General features: G+C 27.7%; 1 protein-coding gene across 1 annotated transcript; it reads right to left on the bottom strand.

Annotated features, from left to right (window-relative positions):
- Positions 1-4,512: 4,512 nt before the first annotated feature.
- Positions 4,513-6,428, bottom strand: LOC101204947 (extensin-1). Its single transcript, XM_031889571.1, is given in 7 exon segments — positions 4,513-4,872; positions 5,183-5,400; positions 5,804-5,892; positions 5,895-5,937; positions 5,940-5,997; positions 5,999-6,216; positions 6,219-6,428. Coding segments are annotated over 7 exon segments (906 nt in total). The 5' UTR covers positions 6,399-6,428; the 3' UTR covers positions 4,513-4,772.
- Between the last annotated feature and the right edge of the window lie 8,730 nt (positions 6,429-15,158).

Genomic DNA, 15,158 nt, shown 5'->3' with positions numbered 1-15,158 from the left:
TACCGTTAAAAATATTTACAAATATAGCAACCTTTTAAAATCTATACACGGATGGAAATGTATCAATGTCTATCGTGATTTGATAAACTGTGATTTTTTTTGCTACAATAGTAAATATATTTTAAGCATCTTGACCTTTAAAATAAAATTTTTATTTATTATATTTAAAAATATTCTACACCAATAAAATGTTAAATTATCTTTTAATTTTTGTTTAGAGTTGAAATTAATTGAGGGTATGGTATGATTAAGTTGGTGGCTTCTACGCGCATTCACCTAACTTTAGATTCATCTTTACCCTTTTTGTATATCTTCAATTACTTTGACATTTTTGTTTTCTTATTATTCAAAAGTTTTTAGAATAATCCTTTTTTATTGGGTGTAAAAGGAAGAACACAACACATCTTTCTGTCCATCTTCTTTGTCCATTATTCTAAAAGATTTGATTCCATTTTCCATGAATTCTCATACTTTTTCCTTGCATTATTAAGCTTTCAATTACAACAATAACCATCCATTTTTATTATTATTATTATTATTTTCATTTAAGTCTATTTGATTCTAAATTTTTAAAAATATTTTATATATTCAAAGGTCGGAGATTTATTGAAATGCTTTGAATTCTCGCCGTATGAACGATCTAGCTTGCAACACCACCAAGTCTCACCTCATTCTTAAAAGCATATTAACATGACTAAAATGTTTTCATTCTCCCATATTATAAGATATTTTTTCATGTTCAATCCATTGAAATACTAAGTTATAACTATAAGTCGCTATGTCAATGGACGGTCCTATCAAATATACATCCAAACAGAGTAAGACAAGAGAAGAAGAAGAAAAAGGTTTACTCCTTACCATGATGGATTTATTTGTCCCATGATAGGTGAAGACTTGTTGAAGATCAAACAAAATTTGAATTCATTCTAATTAACTTTGTTTTCTCATAATATTTCCTTTTTTGTTTTGTTCCCAGTGGAGTCAGCAAAAGTACACAGGTGAAAAATTCACACTTGCTAATATAATCATTTAAGGTGCAAAGTAGATTCTTATTGTCGATATGTGTTATAATAATTTGTGTGTTACTACAATCTATGTGTAGATGCAGATCCTTATAGAGTTTGATTTATAATAGTATACATATTTGAGGTGTTGATTATTTTAATATATTTTATAATACTATGTATATTGATTGCATATTACTATAGCCAGAAACATAACGGTATGTAAATTAAATGTAAGTTATTTTAGATCATGTATAATTTTTGTATGATTTTTTTATCATACAAATAATTATGTATGTGAAATATTATTTTTTCAAAATATAATTAAAACTATAGTTCTTTATACCAAATTAATTGAATTTTAATTTATGTTAAAAAAAATTATGTATTGTTTTGCCATTTATGGAGATACTTTAGTTAACTCATAATGGTATAATTAAAATATTATAACAAAGATGACAAACAAAAAAATATTTCAAACTTAGTTTTCTTATTTTCATTTTTTTCTTTTTCTAGATCATTTTTATTTATCGTTTTCTAATTATTACTAAACAGGTTTGATTCATTCTCTTGAAAGTTTCAACTCAACATAAAATATGTAGAGTTTGTTTTAAAAACAGATGATTATACGTTTGACTGAATTGTCATGAATAACTTCAAGTTATACACTCATGATTTTTCTTTTTGTTAAATTACAAAAGTACTTCCTTTAACTTTCTCATTTGGAAGAAAAATGAATATTTATTTTCTTCTTAAATTAACTTCAATACCATTGAAATTCTCACTAGTTCTAGTCTTCTAGATCACCACCATATTATTTAAAATCCCAAATTTATATTTAGAATTTTAAAAAATTACTGTTTAAAGGTATTTGGAAAACATTTACAAAAGATATATATTATAAAAAAAATAGAAATATTTAATTAAATAATAATATAATAAAATTTCATTTTTGTTTACATATGGTAATACAACTAGTGAAGATGTAGATACATGTTGAATAGAAAAAATCTAATTTTTTTTTATAGAAAAATCTCACTAACCTTATGCATTCATTAACCACCCCAATAAATAAACTCAAATTGATCTCACAAATATCATTAATTGCACATTAGAATCATTTTTTAGTAAAGAAAAAGCAAGACGACCAATTTGAGAAAGTAAAATAAAACAAGGGAAAATGCATGCCAGCTTATTAATGAGGACATTAGCAACCTTAGTTTAAATAATCAATTAATTAATTGCTTCATGTTTTTGAGATCTAACAAAAGCATAGTTGTTGTAAGATATTACTAAAATATAAGAACATTCCAATGACAAAAAAATAAAAAAAAAGAAGAAAGAAAGAAAAAAATAGTGCATGCTTTGATGTAATAAGCTTTTAATCAATCAATTTTTTATTCATTTATTTACTTTTGAGAAGAGACTTTGAAATAATGCCACAAAATTGTCTCATAATTTTATATAAAGTTGACTTTGAAATTATAAGGTTGCTAGAAAATTAATTTGGAGGAAGATTAATAATTACATTATTTTATTCTTCTCACATGGGGAATGTTTCATTCATCTCTAACAAGTGTTTTTCTTTCAGAAAAAATAAATGCAAGTTCAAAATATTTGTCAATCTACAAATTTTGTTTGCAGACAACTTTGTATCAAAAAAATTTATACAATTATTTATTTAGTATCTCCATGTATTTGATAGAAATAGTATGAAGTTTGAAGACTAAGTGATTCTATCGGTGTTTAAACTAATAGGTGAGAACAACCATAAATTTAATCACTCCCTTCAAATTTTATAATATAAAGAATCTAACTCACTAGTGCACATCATCAATTATCAAAAATTGGATTCTCTTATTGTTTCTTTCCTTTTTTTTTGTTACTATTATTTTTATTTCCATTCACATCTTCAATAGTCAATTCTATTTTAATTGTCACATGTCACTAAAATACTTATTGCCTATCTCTACCATATTGGTGAAAAAATGTAAGAAATCTTCTAACATTTTATAAATACATGACATGTTTAAGAGGGTTTAACTAATGCATAAATTTATAATAAAAAATAGATCATAAATATCTAGTTATTATAGTGAAATAAAACCCCTAGTGTAAGACATCAAATTATTATTAGGACTAAATTTTAATTATAATCTATAAATGTAGATGTTGAATAAAATTTAAAATTTAATCTAAAAAATTAGGAATCAATAAGAATGAATGCTTTCATCTAATGTTGAGCTAAAAACAAAGGTAATATAAAGTTTAAAATGGTAATTTAACTTGAAAATTTAAAACTATAAAAAGGAATTAATTACGGGGTTATTTATTTAAACTTTTTGAATTTGGTAGAAAATTAGGAATTAGTATAGTGACGTTTGGGTTTGCAATAGAATAATGATTAATCAATGAGTCCCAAACTTCATTGCAATTATTGTGGGTGGGTCTCTTATGATTGGATCGACCATATATTAAAATAGAATTAGAAGTGTGTTTAATTTATGTCATAAGAAGAAACATTATATTATTTTTCCTAACACATTGACCCATGCAAACTTTGATAAATAGGCCTCACCAGCCTTACACCTATATTTGTCGCTCTATTCAACTTAATTAGTATACTTTTTGTTAAAATTTTCTTTTCACACATATCAATTATTTAAACATACTTTACCTCTTTAACATCACGTTTTACCCAATCTATAATCAAAAGTTGTATTATCATCCTCATTTTCTATCCACGAATCTATCTAAATATTTTGCATTACCTTTGTCGTTATCGTTTAGATCATTCAATAACGATAATAGCAAATATGACATTTTCATACTTCTTCCATTGATTTTATTTTACATATATTATAATATTTTCATGTAATTATCAACCATAATTGTATTGAGCATCCTTCCTACACAAAATCGTTATTGATTGTTCGTCAAAATTGAGTATTTTTTGGTTGGGAGCATACCATATATAAGACTTCCATTTTAATGAGATTGAGATAATATGATCTCCATGTGCTTATAAATTTCTTATACTTTTCTTCTCACAATTAATCTCTACTTTAAAAATATATAGAAATACTAACATTTAATAAAAAAAACATTTAATTATTTAATCATGATGCAATATACATATATAGTTGAACATTAGTCAAGTTTTTAATAAAGGTAATTATTATTGGATATTTGAATGTCTATTGTCTCTAATAGTTTGAAATGTTTAACTTCAAATATTTACTATACACACCCTTTGTTTCAACTAAAAGAAGTCTTAGATTTTGAAAAGTGATTAGGTTAATAATTAGGTTAATAATTAGGTTAATTTTGAATGGAGGTCTTATCAAACGACTAAACAAAGAGAAGGAATTGAAAGATTTGATAATGAAAAGAGAGCAACACTTAACTACGATCTACTCTCTCGTCACAAAAAAGAAAAATTATGTAGTTGAATAATTAAGTGGAACATAGAAAATAGAACTAACTGTTGTTATATTTGTGTAATGAGAAATTAAAAGTGATGAAAATGCATTTATTAAGCTATTAAGTATAGCACAACCTCTGCTTTGAGCAAAAAAGGATGAGCTAAGATTCATTACAGATAAAGACAGTACATGAGAAGTAAAGCCGTTTTACAAAGCAAATACATGTGATTTGATTTAAAACCTGCAATAATAATATTGGAAAGCTGTAATATAATAATATCAATAGTAATATATGAAAAAGAAACACCAAATATACTATAGAGATTGATTCCTTTCATTTCCCCTATTGAACCAAACTAAAATTCACACTGTGTGCTTCAAATCTTTCAAACAAAACCCTCTTATTTTGACTTCCACATATATATATTCTCATCTTCAGATCCCTGCACAACACAACAAATTAACCAAAATTAATTATTTGGACCCAAGTTTTTGTTTTTTATTTTTGAATTTTCTCTATCTATTGGGGTCCCTACCACTGAATTTTGGATATAAATCATAAACAGTAGTCCAAATTTTAGTGACGGCCAACCAAATTTTTATGATGTTAAAAATCCACAGAATTATTATTTGTTTGTTTTCATTTTCATCCACATTTCTCTGTCCTTTGAAAGTAACATATATTATTAGTTATGTTTACTGTTATATACGTGGAGAAAAGACAACGCAATTTGGTGGGAGATTTAAAATTACCTTGACCTAGGACATTTAATTCCTAGTAGTGTGGAGGTGGCGGTGGCGATGAGTAGTAATAAACGGGAGGTGGTGGGGAATGGTATACTGGTGGTGGTGGAGAATGATAGACCGGAGGTGGGGGAGTGGTATACTGGTGGTGGTGGAGAGTAGACGGGAGGTGGATAGTATACTTTCTTTGGTGGTGGTGGAGAGTAGACGGGAGGAGGGTAGTATACCTTCTTCGGTGGTGGTGGAGAGTAGACGGGTGGTGGTAGTATACCTTCTTCGGTGGTGGTGGAGAGTAGACGGGTGGTGGGTAGTATACCTTCTTCGGTGGTGGTGGAGAGTAGACGGGTGGTGGGTAGTATACCTTCTTCGGTGGTGGTGGTGAGTAGACGGGGGTGGGTAGTATACTTCTTCGGTGGTGGTGGTGAGTAGACGGGAGGTGGGTAGTACACCTTCTTCGGTGGTGGTGGTGAGTAGACGGGAGGTGGGTAGTACACCTTCTTCGGTGGTGGTGGTGAGTAGACGGGAGGTGGGTAGTATACCTTCTTTGGCGGTGGTGGTGAGTAGACTGGTGGTGGGTAGTATACTTTCTTTGGTGGTGGAGGAGACTTATAGACGTGGTGGATAGTATACCTTCTTGGGAGGTGGGGGAGACTTGTAGACTGGAGGTGGGTAGTATACCTTCTTTGGTGGTGGAGGAGACTTATAGACGGGAGGAGGTAGTATACCTTCTTGGGAGGTGGGGGAGACTTGTAGACGGAGGTGGGTAGTACACCTTCTTGGGAGGTGGGGGAGACTTGTAGACGGGAGGTGGGTAGTACACCTTCTTGGGGCGGGGGAGACTTGTAGACGGGAGGTGGGTACACCTTCTTAGGTGGCGGAGGAGACTTGTAGACGGGAGGTGGGTAATAAACCTTCTTGGGTGGCGGAGGAGACTTGTAGACAGGAGGTGGGTAATACACCTTCTTTGGTGGTGGTGGAGAGTAAACTGGTGGTGGATAGTAAACCTTCTTGGGTGGTGGTGGAGAGTGATACACTGGAGTGGATAGTATGATTTCTTGGGTGGTGGAGGAGAATGGTATACTGGAGGCGGGTAATATACCTTCTTAGGTGGAGGAGGAGAAGCGTAGATATAATTAGCATTGGTAGTGGACGGCAGAGTTAGGGAAAGGAGAGCAACAAAGGCAGCAAAAAGAATAGGAGCCATTGAAGATCCCATTTTTCCCATCCTTGAATGGATTGGTGGGTTTTTAACACTGCCTTTCCTCCCTTTATATAGCTTTGTCCTTTTACCCACTTCACTCACTCAAACCCCCCTCTCAAGTCTTAACATAATGATCACCGGTGAAATCTAATTTAATTACTCCACCTAATTTTTTTTTAATTAAAAACCATGAAATCATATAGACATGCACACATATTATTGTCGGTAGATGACAAGATAGTTAAAATAATATTATGTGTTGTCATCATGTTTGGACTAATTTTATATAACCTTCCACCAAGGATTTTACCTTTTCAATATATACATATATGTGTGTATATCTGACATTAAAGATGTGAGATATTTTTGTTCATCAGGGTTGCTTAAGCTGATAATAAACACATATATAGTTAAATTAATCTTACATACACCAACAGTGTTACTAGTTAGATATGTAAATAAATTTATATAATTAAAGTTACTCAAATCTCAAAATGATGTTAATAATTGGTGTAATATAAAAAGTAATTAGCTAGAAAGAGAAAGAAATAATTAAATTGAAAATATAATTTGGTGAATTAGTGTTGGAATTAGGAGGAGGGGTTGATGGAGTGGGACCGGCGGCTTGACTTATTCTTCATCTAATTTTTAAGCTTTGAGAATGGGAGCGATGGTCCATTTTGTAGGGTTGCTTTCACTGTTACACAATTTGCATGGCCTTGGCGTTTACTCCTACGTTTTTCTGTGGGCGACCACTGGGTTCCTATTCAAATACTTCCTATCTATACTTTTTCTTTTTTCTTTTGTTCTTTTCATTTTCCTTTTTTCTTCTTTTTGAATCACTTCTCTTCTCAAATTCCTTTCCTTTTGTAATGTATACTACGTGAATGAGACCATAATTCAACCAGACAAATAAGTTCTTAGTCTGAATATGTAAAAAGCATCTATATCTTATTCTATTTAATCTACGTGCTATCGTTTACACAATTTATAACTTACATATACTATGCATTAACCACTTGAACATGTATGTGTCAAAATTATATTTTTTTGTTAAATTGTGTTAGAAATATTTAAATAATAATTTGAGAACTTGAATATAGACTATAAATTACAAATTTAGTTTTTTGGATTTTAAAACATATATAATGAGTCTTTTTAATCATGCTACAAAACAATTCGTTATATTATGTTTCTTAAGAATTTACTAATATATTATAAACAAAATTTAAAGTTACTAATATAAGACATTGTTAATCTTTTCAATACAAATTAAAACTTAGTAACATATTCTAACTTTAATCTAAGAAATATGATGGAACATTTTTAAAATAACAAAATGAACAATTTTTTTCTTTTACAAAATATAATAAAACTCAAATCTACCGGAAATTATTAGTATTTATAAGTTATATGGATAGAAATAATGTAAATTTATATTTTATAAATATTTTTGTTATTTATAATAAATTTTTAAACATAATTGATATATTTTTCTAAAATAAATTCGTGAATGAAAGAAATAGAATGTAATTAGATTTTAAGAGGGTCTAGATTCATTTACATACCCAAAGGTGAATTATTGAGGTTGGAGTCATTCTAACTTTCAAATGTTTAATTTAAAAAATAAATTATTTGGAAGAAAATTAGATTATTATTTGGAAGCTACTAAAAACAGTTTTTTAAATATATTTTAAGCATTTTTAAAAATAAATTTAAACAAACATAAGTTTCTTACAAAATATTTTTTTCTTATGTTAACCTAAGAGACTATAAATCTTTTTGTCTTTATGGTAGATTGGTTCTTCCTTTTTGGAATAATCTATTACAATAAATGATTTAATTTAATGTTTAATTTAATTTGAATTGATTATTTATGTTCATATCAAATAGAAAAATAAAACCTATTTTTCCAATATATGCATTAAAAACCTCTGATTTTTTTGTTTGCTTCATTCCAACTACTCTAAGCTCAACTTTTATTTCCTCTTCCTACTTTCTCAATTTAATTTACCTATCAACTCCAATTACATAATGGTGCCCACAAATACTTTTTCTATTCTTTTTCCCCAAGGAAATTAATAAAATGTTATGTTGTTAATTAATATATATGGATTCCATCAAAATATGAGTTATCAAGGTAAGAATTTGACCGTAAATTTATATATACATTTTTTATTTGTTGTGATTGTGATATCCTCAACCATATTTTTGAAAGAAAAAGATAACATATATTTTCAAATATAACGAAATAAATCAAAATATTTACAAAATATAAAAAAAAATTATATATCATTATAGTTGATATTGATAGACATGGATATAAATTGTCTATTAGGTGTTTATCATTAATGTAATATAAAATTTTGGAGATAATTTAATAGTTTATCCTAGTCAAAATTAATTCCAATTGAGGCATCACAAAATGGAAATTTTCTTCCTAATAAGTCTACACTTACATTTAATAAGGTTGATAGACAAGTTGATCTGATTAGGTGACATTCATATACATATATATGATCTAGACTATATATTAATATTAATGAGGGTAATTTTATTAGCCACTTATTATTATAAATCAAAACTCTTAAATAAAAAGAAATTAAAAATGAAAGAAAAAAAACGAAAAATTATTAGTTTAATTTTCGAAAATCAAATCTCAATGGTGAAAGTGGAATGAACGTCTCAGCATACAGTGTGCAAATTAATTTGCGAATGAATGTTGCTTTTTATGATCAAGTCTTGATTCAATTTACTTGGATCAATAGCTTTATTCAAATTTTTGAATTTTTTTTTCGATAGACTATAAGTTATAACATTAGAGTGAGAACAGATTCAAACCTACAATATGCTCAAATTAAAATTAAAATTGTATCATTGGAAAATATCTATTTTTAAAAGCATTTCATGTTTTTTCTTTCCTTTCCTTTGGATTGTGTAAGTCATATATAGTTTATTGTGTAAGCAATACTTTTATACACTTTTCTTTCATAATTGAAACGACAATGATGTAATGATATATGTTGTATTAGGACAACAAATTTTTTAAATATTTCTACCGTGTATAGTATGATATTGTCCACTTTATGTATACATCTTAATAGCAAATTTGTAACCATTTATTTTTTATATGTCATACATTAGTATTTTAGTTTTGATGGTGAAATATTTTATCAAAATGAAATATAGATATTAATCACTTAACTATATACTCATTGATATTTAATTGATTTTCACTCAATTTTAGTTACAGAAGCAGGAAGCTTTGTTTAGGACTTAAATCATTACCACTTTTAAACTACAAAGGATCGTTATAATACTACACATTAAAGATTAAACTAAATTTATACAAATTGGTAAGTATAGAAACTAAATTATCTACATCCTTACAATTTAAGATCAAAACAGTTATTTAAATAATATTATTACATAACCTAACAATAATTGTTAGGGTTAATGGTTAGATCATAAAAGAAAATTGTATGTGAAGATACTAACCAAATTATGATCCAGGCCTATAAATATAGATGAAATTTCAAACTTCCAACATTTTTTTCTAGAGTTTCTGTATTTTTTTCTAGTTAAACTATAATCAAGGTTACATATGAGCCATCAACTATATATATATAAGAGAATAGATTAATTAATTAAATTTTTGTGGGGAGTGTACGTATGCACGTAAGAATCATATGGTATTTTGACATTGAATATTTTTGTGTTGGGTGTGAGTTGTTTAAAGTGGGAGTAGGTGAGAAATAGTTCAGATACGTAAGTAAAAGATATGTTGGGTTTGGGTTAGGAAAAGTTGTTAGCTAATCAAATCATTTTTAGCCATTCATATGTGTTCAATATTATTGGAGGATTCTATAACAGTGTGCTAGAAATCAAACACAATAGAAACTATAACAATCTTATCTTATCGGAGTTAGCTAGATATAATACGATTTGTTGTATGATAAACGAACTTACAATATATTTTTAAATCGATGTATGTATGAGAAACGCAATATATTAAAACAATTTTTCTTTGTTTAATTATAACTTTTGTCAAATGGAAAGTTAGGGTTTAGGACATACTGCCCACAATATGCCTAAGCTCTAAATTTTAAAAATCACAATGTGAGATGTAAGACAATTCAATCGAATATTTAAAAGATTAGTAAAAGCAAATAAACGATATATTTACGATAACTCAATTTATTTAACATTTTTTTTATAGGTTTTCGAATTCAATTCAACTTTTCACTTAGAAAACGAACATTCTAAATTCACAAATAACTCAACTAGTAAATATAGATAATATATTTAGTAGATATTTTAAAAATTGTGAAATGATAAAACGAAGACGATGAAACTACAAATATAAATATCAAAATAATAATATTATCGTGATAAAAGCAGTACAAACTACAAATGAATAAGCTTATTTATTCATTTGTTTGAACTTATTGATTTATTTACTATCACACTTTTTCATATCTAAAATGAATAAGTATTATAAGATACACCTGTTTATATAATCTCCATCTGTCCATAAAAATTAAAATAAAATGAACATTTTAATCTGATTTATGTGCGATAGAGAGATAAACGACACATGGATGGATACATGTACATGAACACAAGTGTTCTTTGGGAGGAATATTAATGCACAATTGGTTTATCTATCCATTCTCGGATGTTTCGGTCAAACCTGTGACTTGGCGCCTAGTTGGACGGATTTCCGCTTTTAAAAAACCAAAAACAATGCTATTTGGTTTAATTTAATCAAACTATTATTCGCCTACGCTTTTTTTTTTTTTCATCTCTCTACTTAGCTATCAACTTCATTTTAAAAGTGGAGGGCGAAAATGCCAAACTTTATAAATTTGTTTTAAACGAAAATTGCTAAAAAAATTAAATATATCGTGATAAATTTTACTATATTAGTAGATATTTTAGTTTATAATTATAATATTACATTTAAAAATGAATTCTTTAAATTTTGTGGAAAAATATAATATAATTTTAATCTATTAAATTGCAGGAAGATTGAAAAATAAATTGTTAGTCTAGTATTATCCAAATTGAAAAACTTAATTGAAAAATTTTGAAAAATTTAGAGATTAGAGATATATATAACATTCAAAATATATAAATAAAGGTATGTAATTTAATATAAAACATATATGAAGACAGAGAAATGCATGAAAAAGCAATCATATCACAACTCACAAAATTAAAAAGACACAAACCAAAAGAGAAAAAAATCTTTTAAAAGGAAAATTTAAATGAAGAAATGAAGATTGGAATGTGCACTAACAATTAAACTTCTTGATCGGATTGGAATATGGAAGATAAAAAAAATAATATGCATACGATATTGTTGTGATTAACTCTCAATTAATTAATATATATCACAGGAACCTGTTAGTCAATGAAATCCAAATTGTTTTCTGACCCTCAATATGAACGTATGACATTTTGGCCCTTAAGTTATAATATATAATGAGCAATAGTTAATTTATTAAAAAATAAAACCAATAAAAAAAAAAGATAATAGCGTAGAAAGTTGAAAAAAAATAATGATAAAAGGAGTTGTTAATTAATGAATTTGTCAAATGTGTATCACATTTAATATTTTAAAAAATTGACATGTTTGGTCACCATATATTTGATTCTTGAGGACATGTACTATATTATTTTTTTAGAAGCAATAATTCTATATAAAAATTGTATTAAATGAAAAAATGGTTAAGAATATTTTAAAATATAGTAAAAAATTTATTAGTGAATGATAATATATAGCCGTAAATATTTAAAAATGAATATATGTTAATGTAAGAATTGGTATTATCTTTGCTACCAAAATTGTATTGTTTGAAAATAGCTGTCAAATTTATTGTTTACTACTTGTTCAATCTCTTATCCAAAATTAGGTCCAATGGTGACTCAGGGTCAAATTGGCCAATAAATGTAATATATTCTTTTTCTTTTTTATAAAGGCGATAATATTATTAATTAATATGAGGTAGATACAAATATAATTAAATTTAGTGTGAGATCATTATGAGATGGATCATTGCTCACACAACTGGGTTTGAAGTTTTAATTACTTCTTCTCCCACTTATATTAATTTAATTTTGTATATTCAATCTTCTTTTAGTTATTTAAAAAGTGGAAGTAGTGAGATGAAATTCTCTAAACATCACCTTCGAAAATAGCCATTAAGATGAAATAGCAAACAAATATTGTTTAAAAATATGAAGTTATCGAAAATGATATATATAAAAATATTTGGAACTTTGCAATAATAGGTTTTTTCGTATTAATGTGAGCATAACTCTCAAATGTGTACATTTCAAATATTATCAATTGTATCTCAAGATTTATGGTTAGACTTCTTAGCAACTATTACCCATATATATTTGTTTTGAAAGAAATATTCGAACTTACAACATTTATTTTTCAAGTTCAAGTTGATGTATGTTATTTAAATGAAACTAAAACTTTTAGGTTTTTAACCAATCTTTCAATCTATGGTTTTCAAGTTTTCTAATGATAGATTTATACTTTAGTTTAACTTTTGAAAATATGAATAGAAAGTAAATCTGTTATATATAAAAGTAGTAAATTAGGTGTACACTAACTATGTTTCAAAAAGAGAAAAAAAGAAAAAATTAAAAGAGGGTTTATTAACTTTAATTTTCAAAAATTAAAAGAAAATCAAATACTTAATAAATAAAAATAAGATGGTTTTCAAATGAACAAAATGAATCAAACTCTAACAAAATTTCAAAATTTATAAACTTTTAGAATATTTCTATCAGATAAATTATAAATCATCTAAAAGTTCAGTTTCCTATTAATTAAACAAGACATTAGATCTAATTAAGTTAGGCAGATATTAAAATAAAGTTTGGGCACCGAATAAAATATCCACCAAAGTTGTTTCCAAAATCATCATTAAAATAAATTTTACTGGATCTGCCTAACTTAATATTAAAAGAAAGATTCAAGATGTGATAAAAAATGAAATTAAACTATTTGTTAAAAACCATTTCCCTTTTGACTTTATTTTAGATCTCATCATTTATCCAGCTTTGATTTTTTTATTTTTTCAATTTTTATGTGAGAAAGACACTCAATAATTGTTTTCAAATACAAACAAATTACAAACTAAATAACTCCAAGTTGTGGAGGCTGCCAAGACTTTCATGGGAGGTGTCAAATATATATGTGATTGAATTTGAAAATTATTTAAAATAAAAAATTGTTATGGATAGTAGAAAAGAATTATAACTACAAAGTATAGTCTTTAATTTGATAATTTTTTCGCAATATTTAAAAATGTAGTCATTCTTCTTATCTTATGTCATATTGAAATATTATTCAGGTAAAAAACAACATTCTCTATTTTCTTAAATGAATAATTTGTTAGGTATTAGAAATACTTTTTAATTGGATATACCAAGGAAACACTATTCTCCACTTAGCGATACATAGCAATGTTGATGTCAAAATTTCGTCAACAATATTGGTGTGACCTTAGTTTGGCAACAATGGTGAATTTGTAATTTTGGGATAAGTTGATCTGCAAAAATCCGAATAAGGTTGGGCACACTGATGTGGTGTAAACTACACTGGTTTCGGTACTTAGTAAGTTTACAAGAAAATCTGTAATGAAAGTATAATCAAATGCACATAAGACAACGTACCTTCTTTGTGCTTCCATCATCCTTCTATTTATAAGGTCCTATCTTTTCTTTTCACAGTAGGTTTTCTTCAATCGTCATCCATGTTAGCTTTCGAGATCTGGACCCTCCTTGACCCAAAGTTGAGCCTTCCATTATAGGTGTCGGTTAATTTCCTGTAATGACCCAAATTTTTAATAACCAAGCTGGAGTCATTACTAATCTAATTATCTTTAACTTTCTAAAAACAATAACGGAAGCATAAACCAAGTAGTTCCTATATGGCTAGTCACAGGTTCTTCTTCTTGTCGCTCGTTAGCTTGCCTTTCCTCTTACCTTTGTCTGAAAAGTTAAACATGAAAATGGTGAGTATAAATATAGTACACACAGTAAGGGATTCACTACTGGTCTTGCTAGGTAAACCGATAACTTCCTATTAGGAGGTACCCTGAGTCGTCATATCAGTCTAGTGATCTCGTAGGAACACAAATCAGGCATCAAGTGAACCTAAACGTACACTTAACAGTCAATCAGTCATCAATATCAGTCTAAAGGTAGTGATCTCGAGGGACTTCGTACATGTGCAGAGTACACTAGCCTAAGAACTAAAGGTAACAACTACCATTAGACCAAATAGGCATATTGCAATCAAACTTAGTCTAATAATAGGCATAAACATAACATGCAATATCAACCAACAAACTTCATAGTTACGTATTCAGTAAAATAAATAAATCAATACAATTTTTGTCAAACTCTCACATAAGACTATCAATGCATTTTAATTATGTGCATGTTAGTCAATCCATACAATACAACTTAAATCTTAAATCGAAGGTTCGGTAGTAGAAATCTCTTACCTCAAAATAGAATTAAACTCCTTTGCAAAGTTCCTTGATGCAAATCAAACCACAAATTAACCTAAACATAAAAAATTAATAATTTTACTTACAAAATTATCAATTATGGTCAAATAGTAATCCTTGATAGGCATGCAAAAAGCATCGTACTTTTTACCGTAAGCATTCCTAAGTTACCACAGGTTACTCAAATTCATTGCACTTTACACATTCCACGATAGCCTTAGACCAAACCAATTACTACCCTTAA

The sequence above is a fragment of the Cucumis sativus genome, unplaced genomic scaffold (genome assembly GCF_000004075.3).
Source record: "Cucumis sativus cultivar 9930 unplaced genomic scaffold, Cucumber_9930_V3 scaffold31, whole genome shotgun sequence".
Classification (NCBI taxonomy): Eukaryota; Viridiplantae; Streptophyta; class Magnoliopsida; order Cucurbitales; family Cucurbitaceae; genus Cucumis; species Cucumis sativus.
This window is presented reverse-complemented; position numbering and strand designations above follow the sequence as displayed.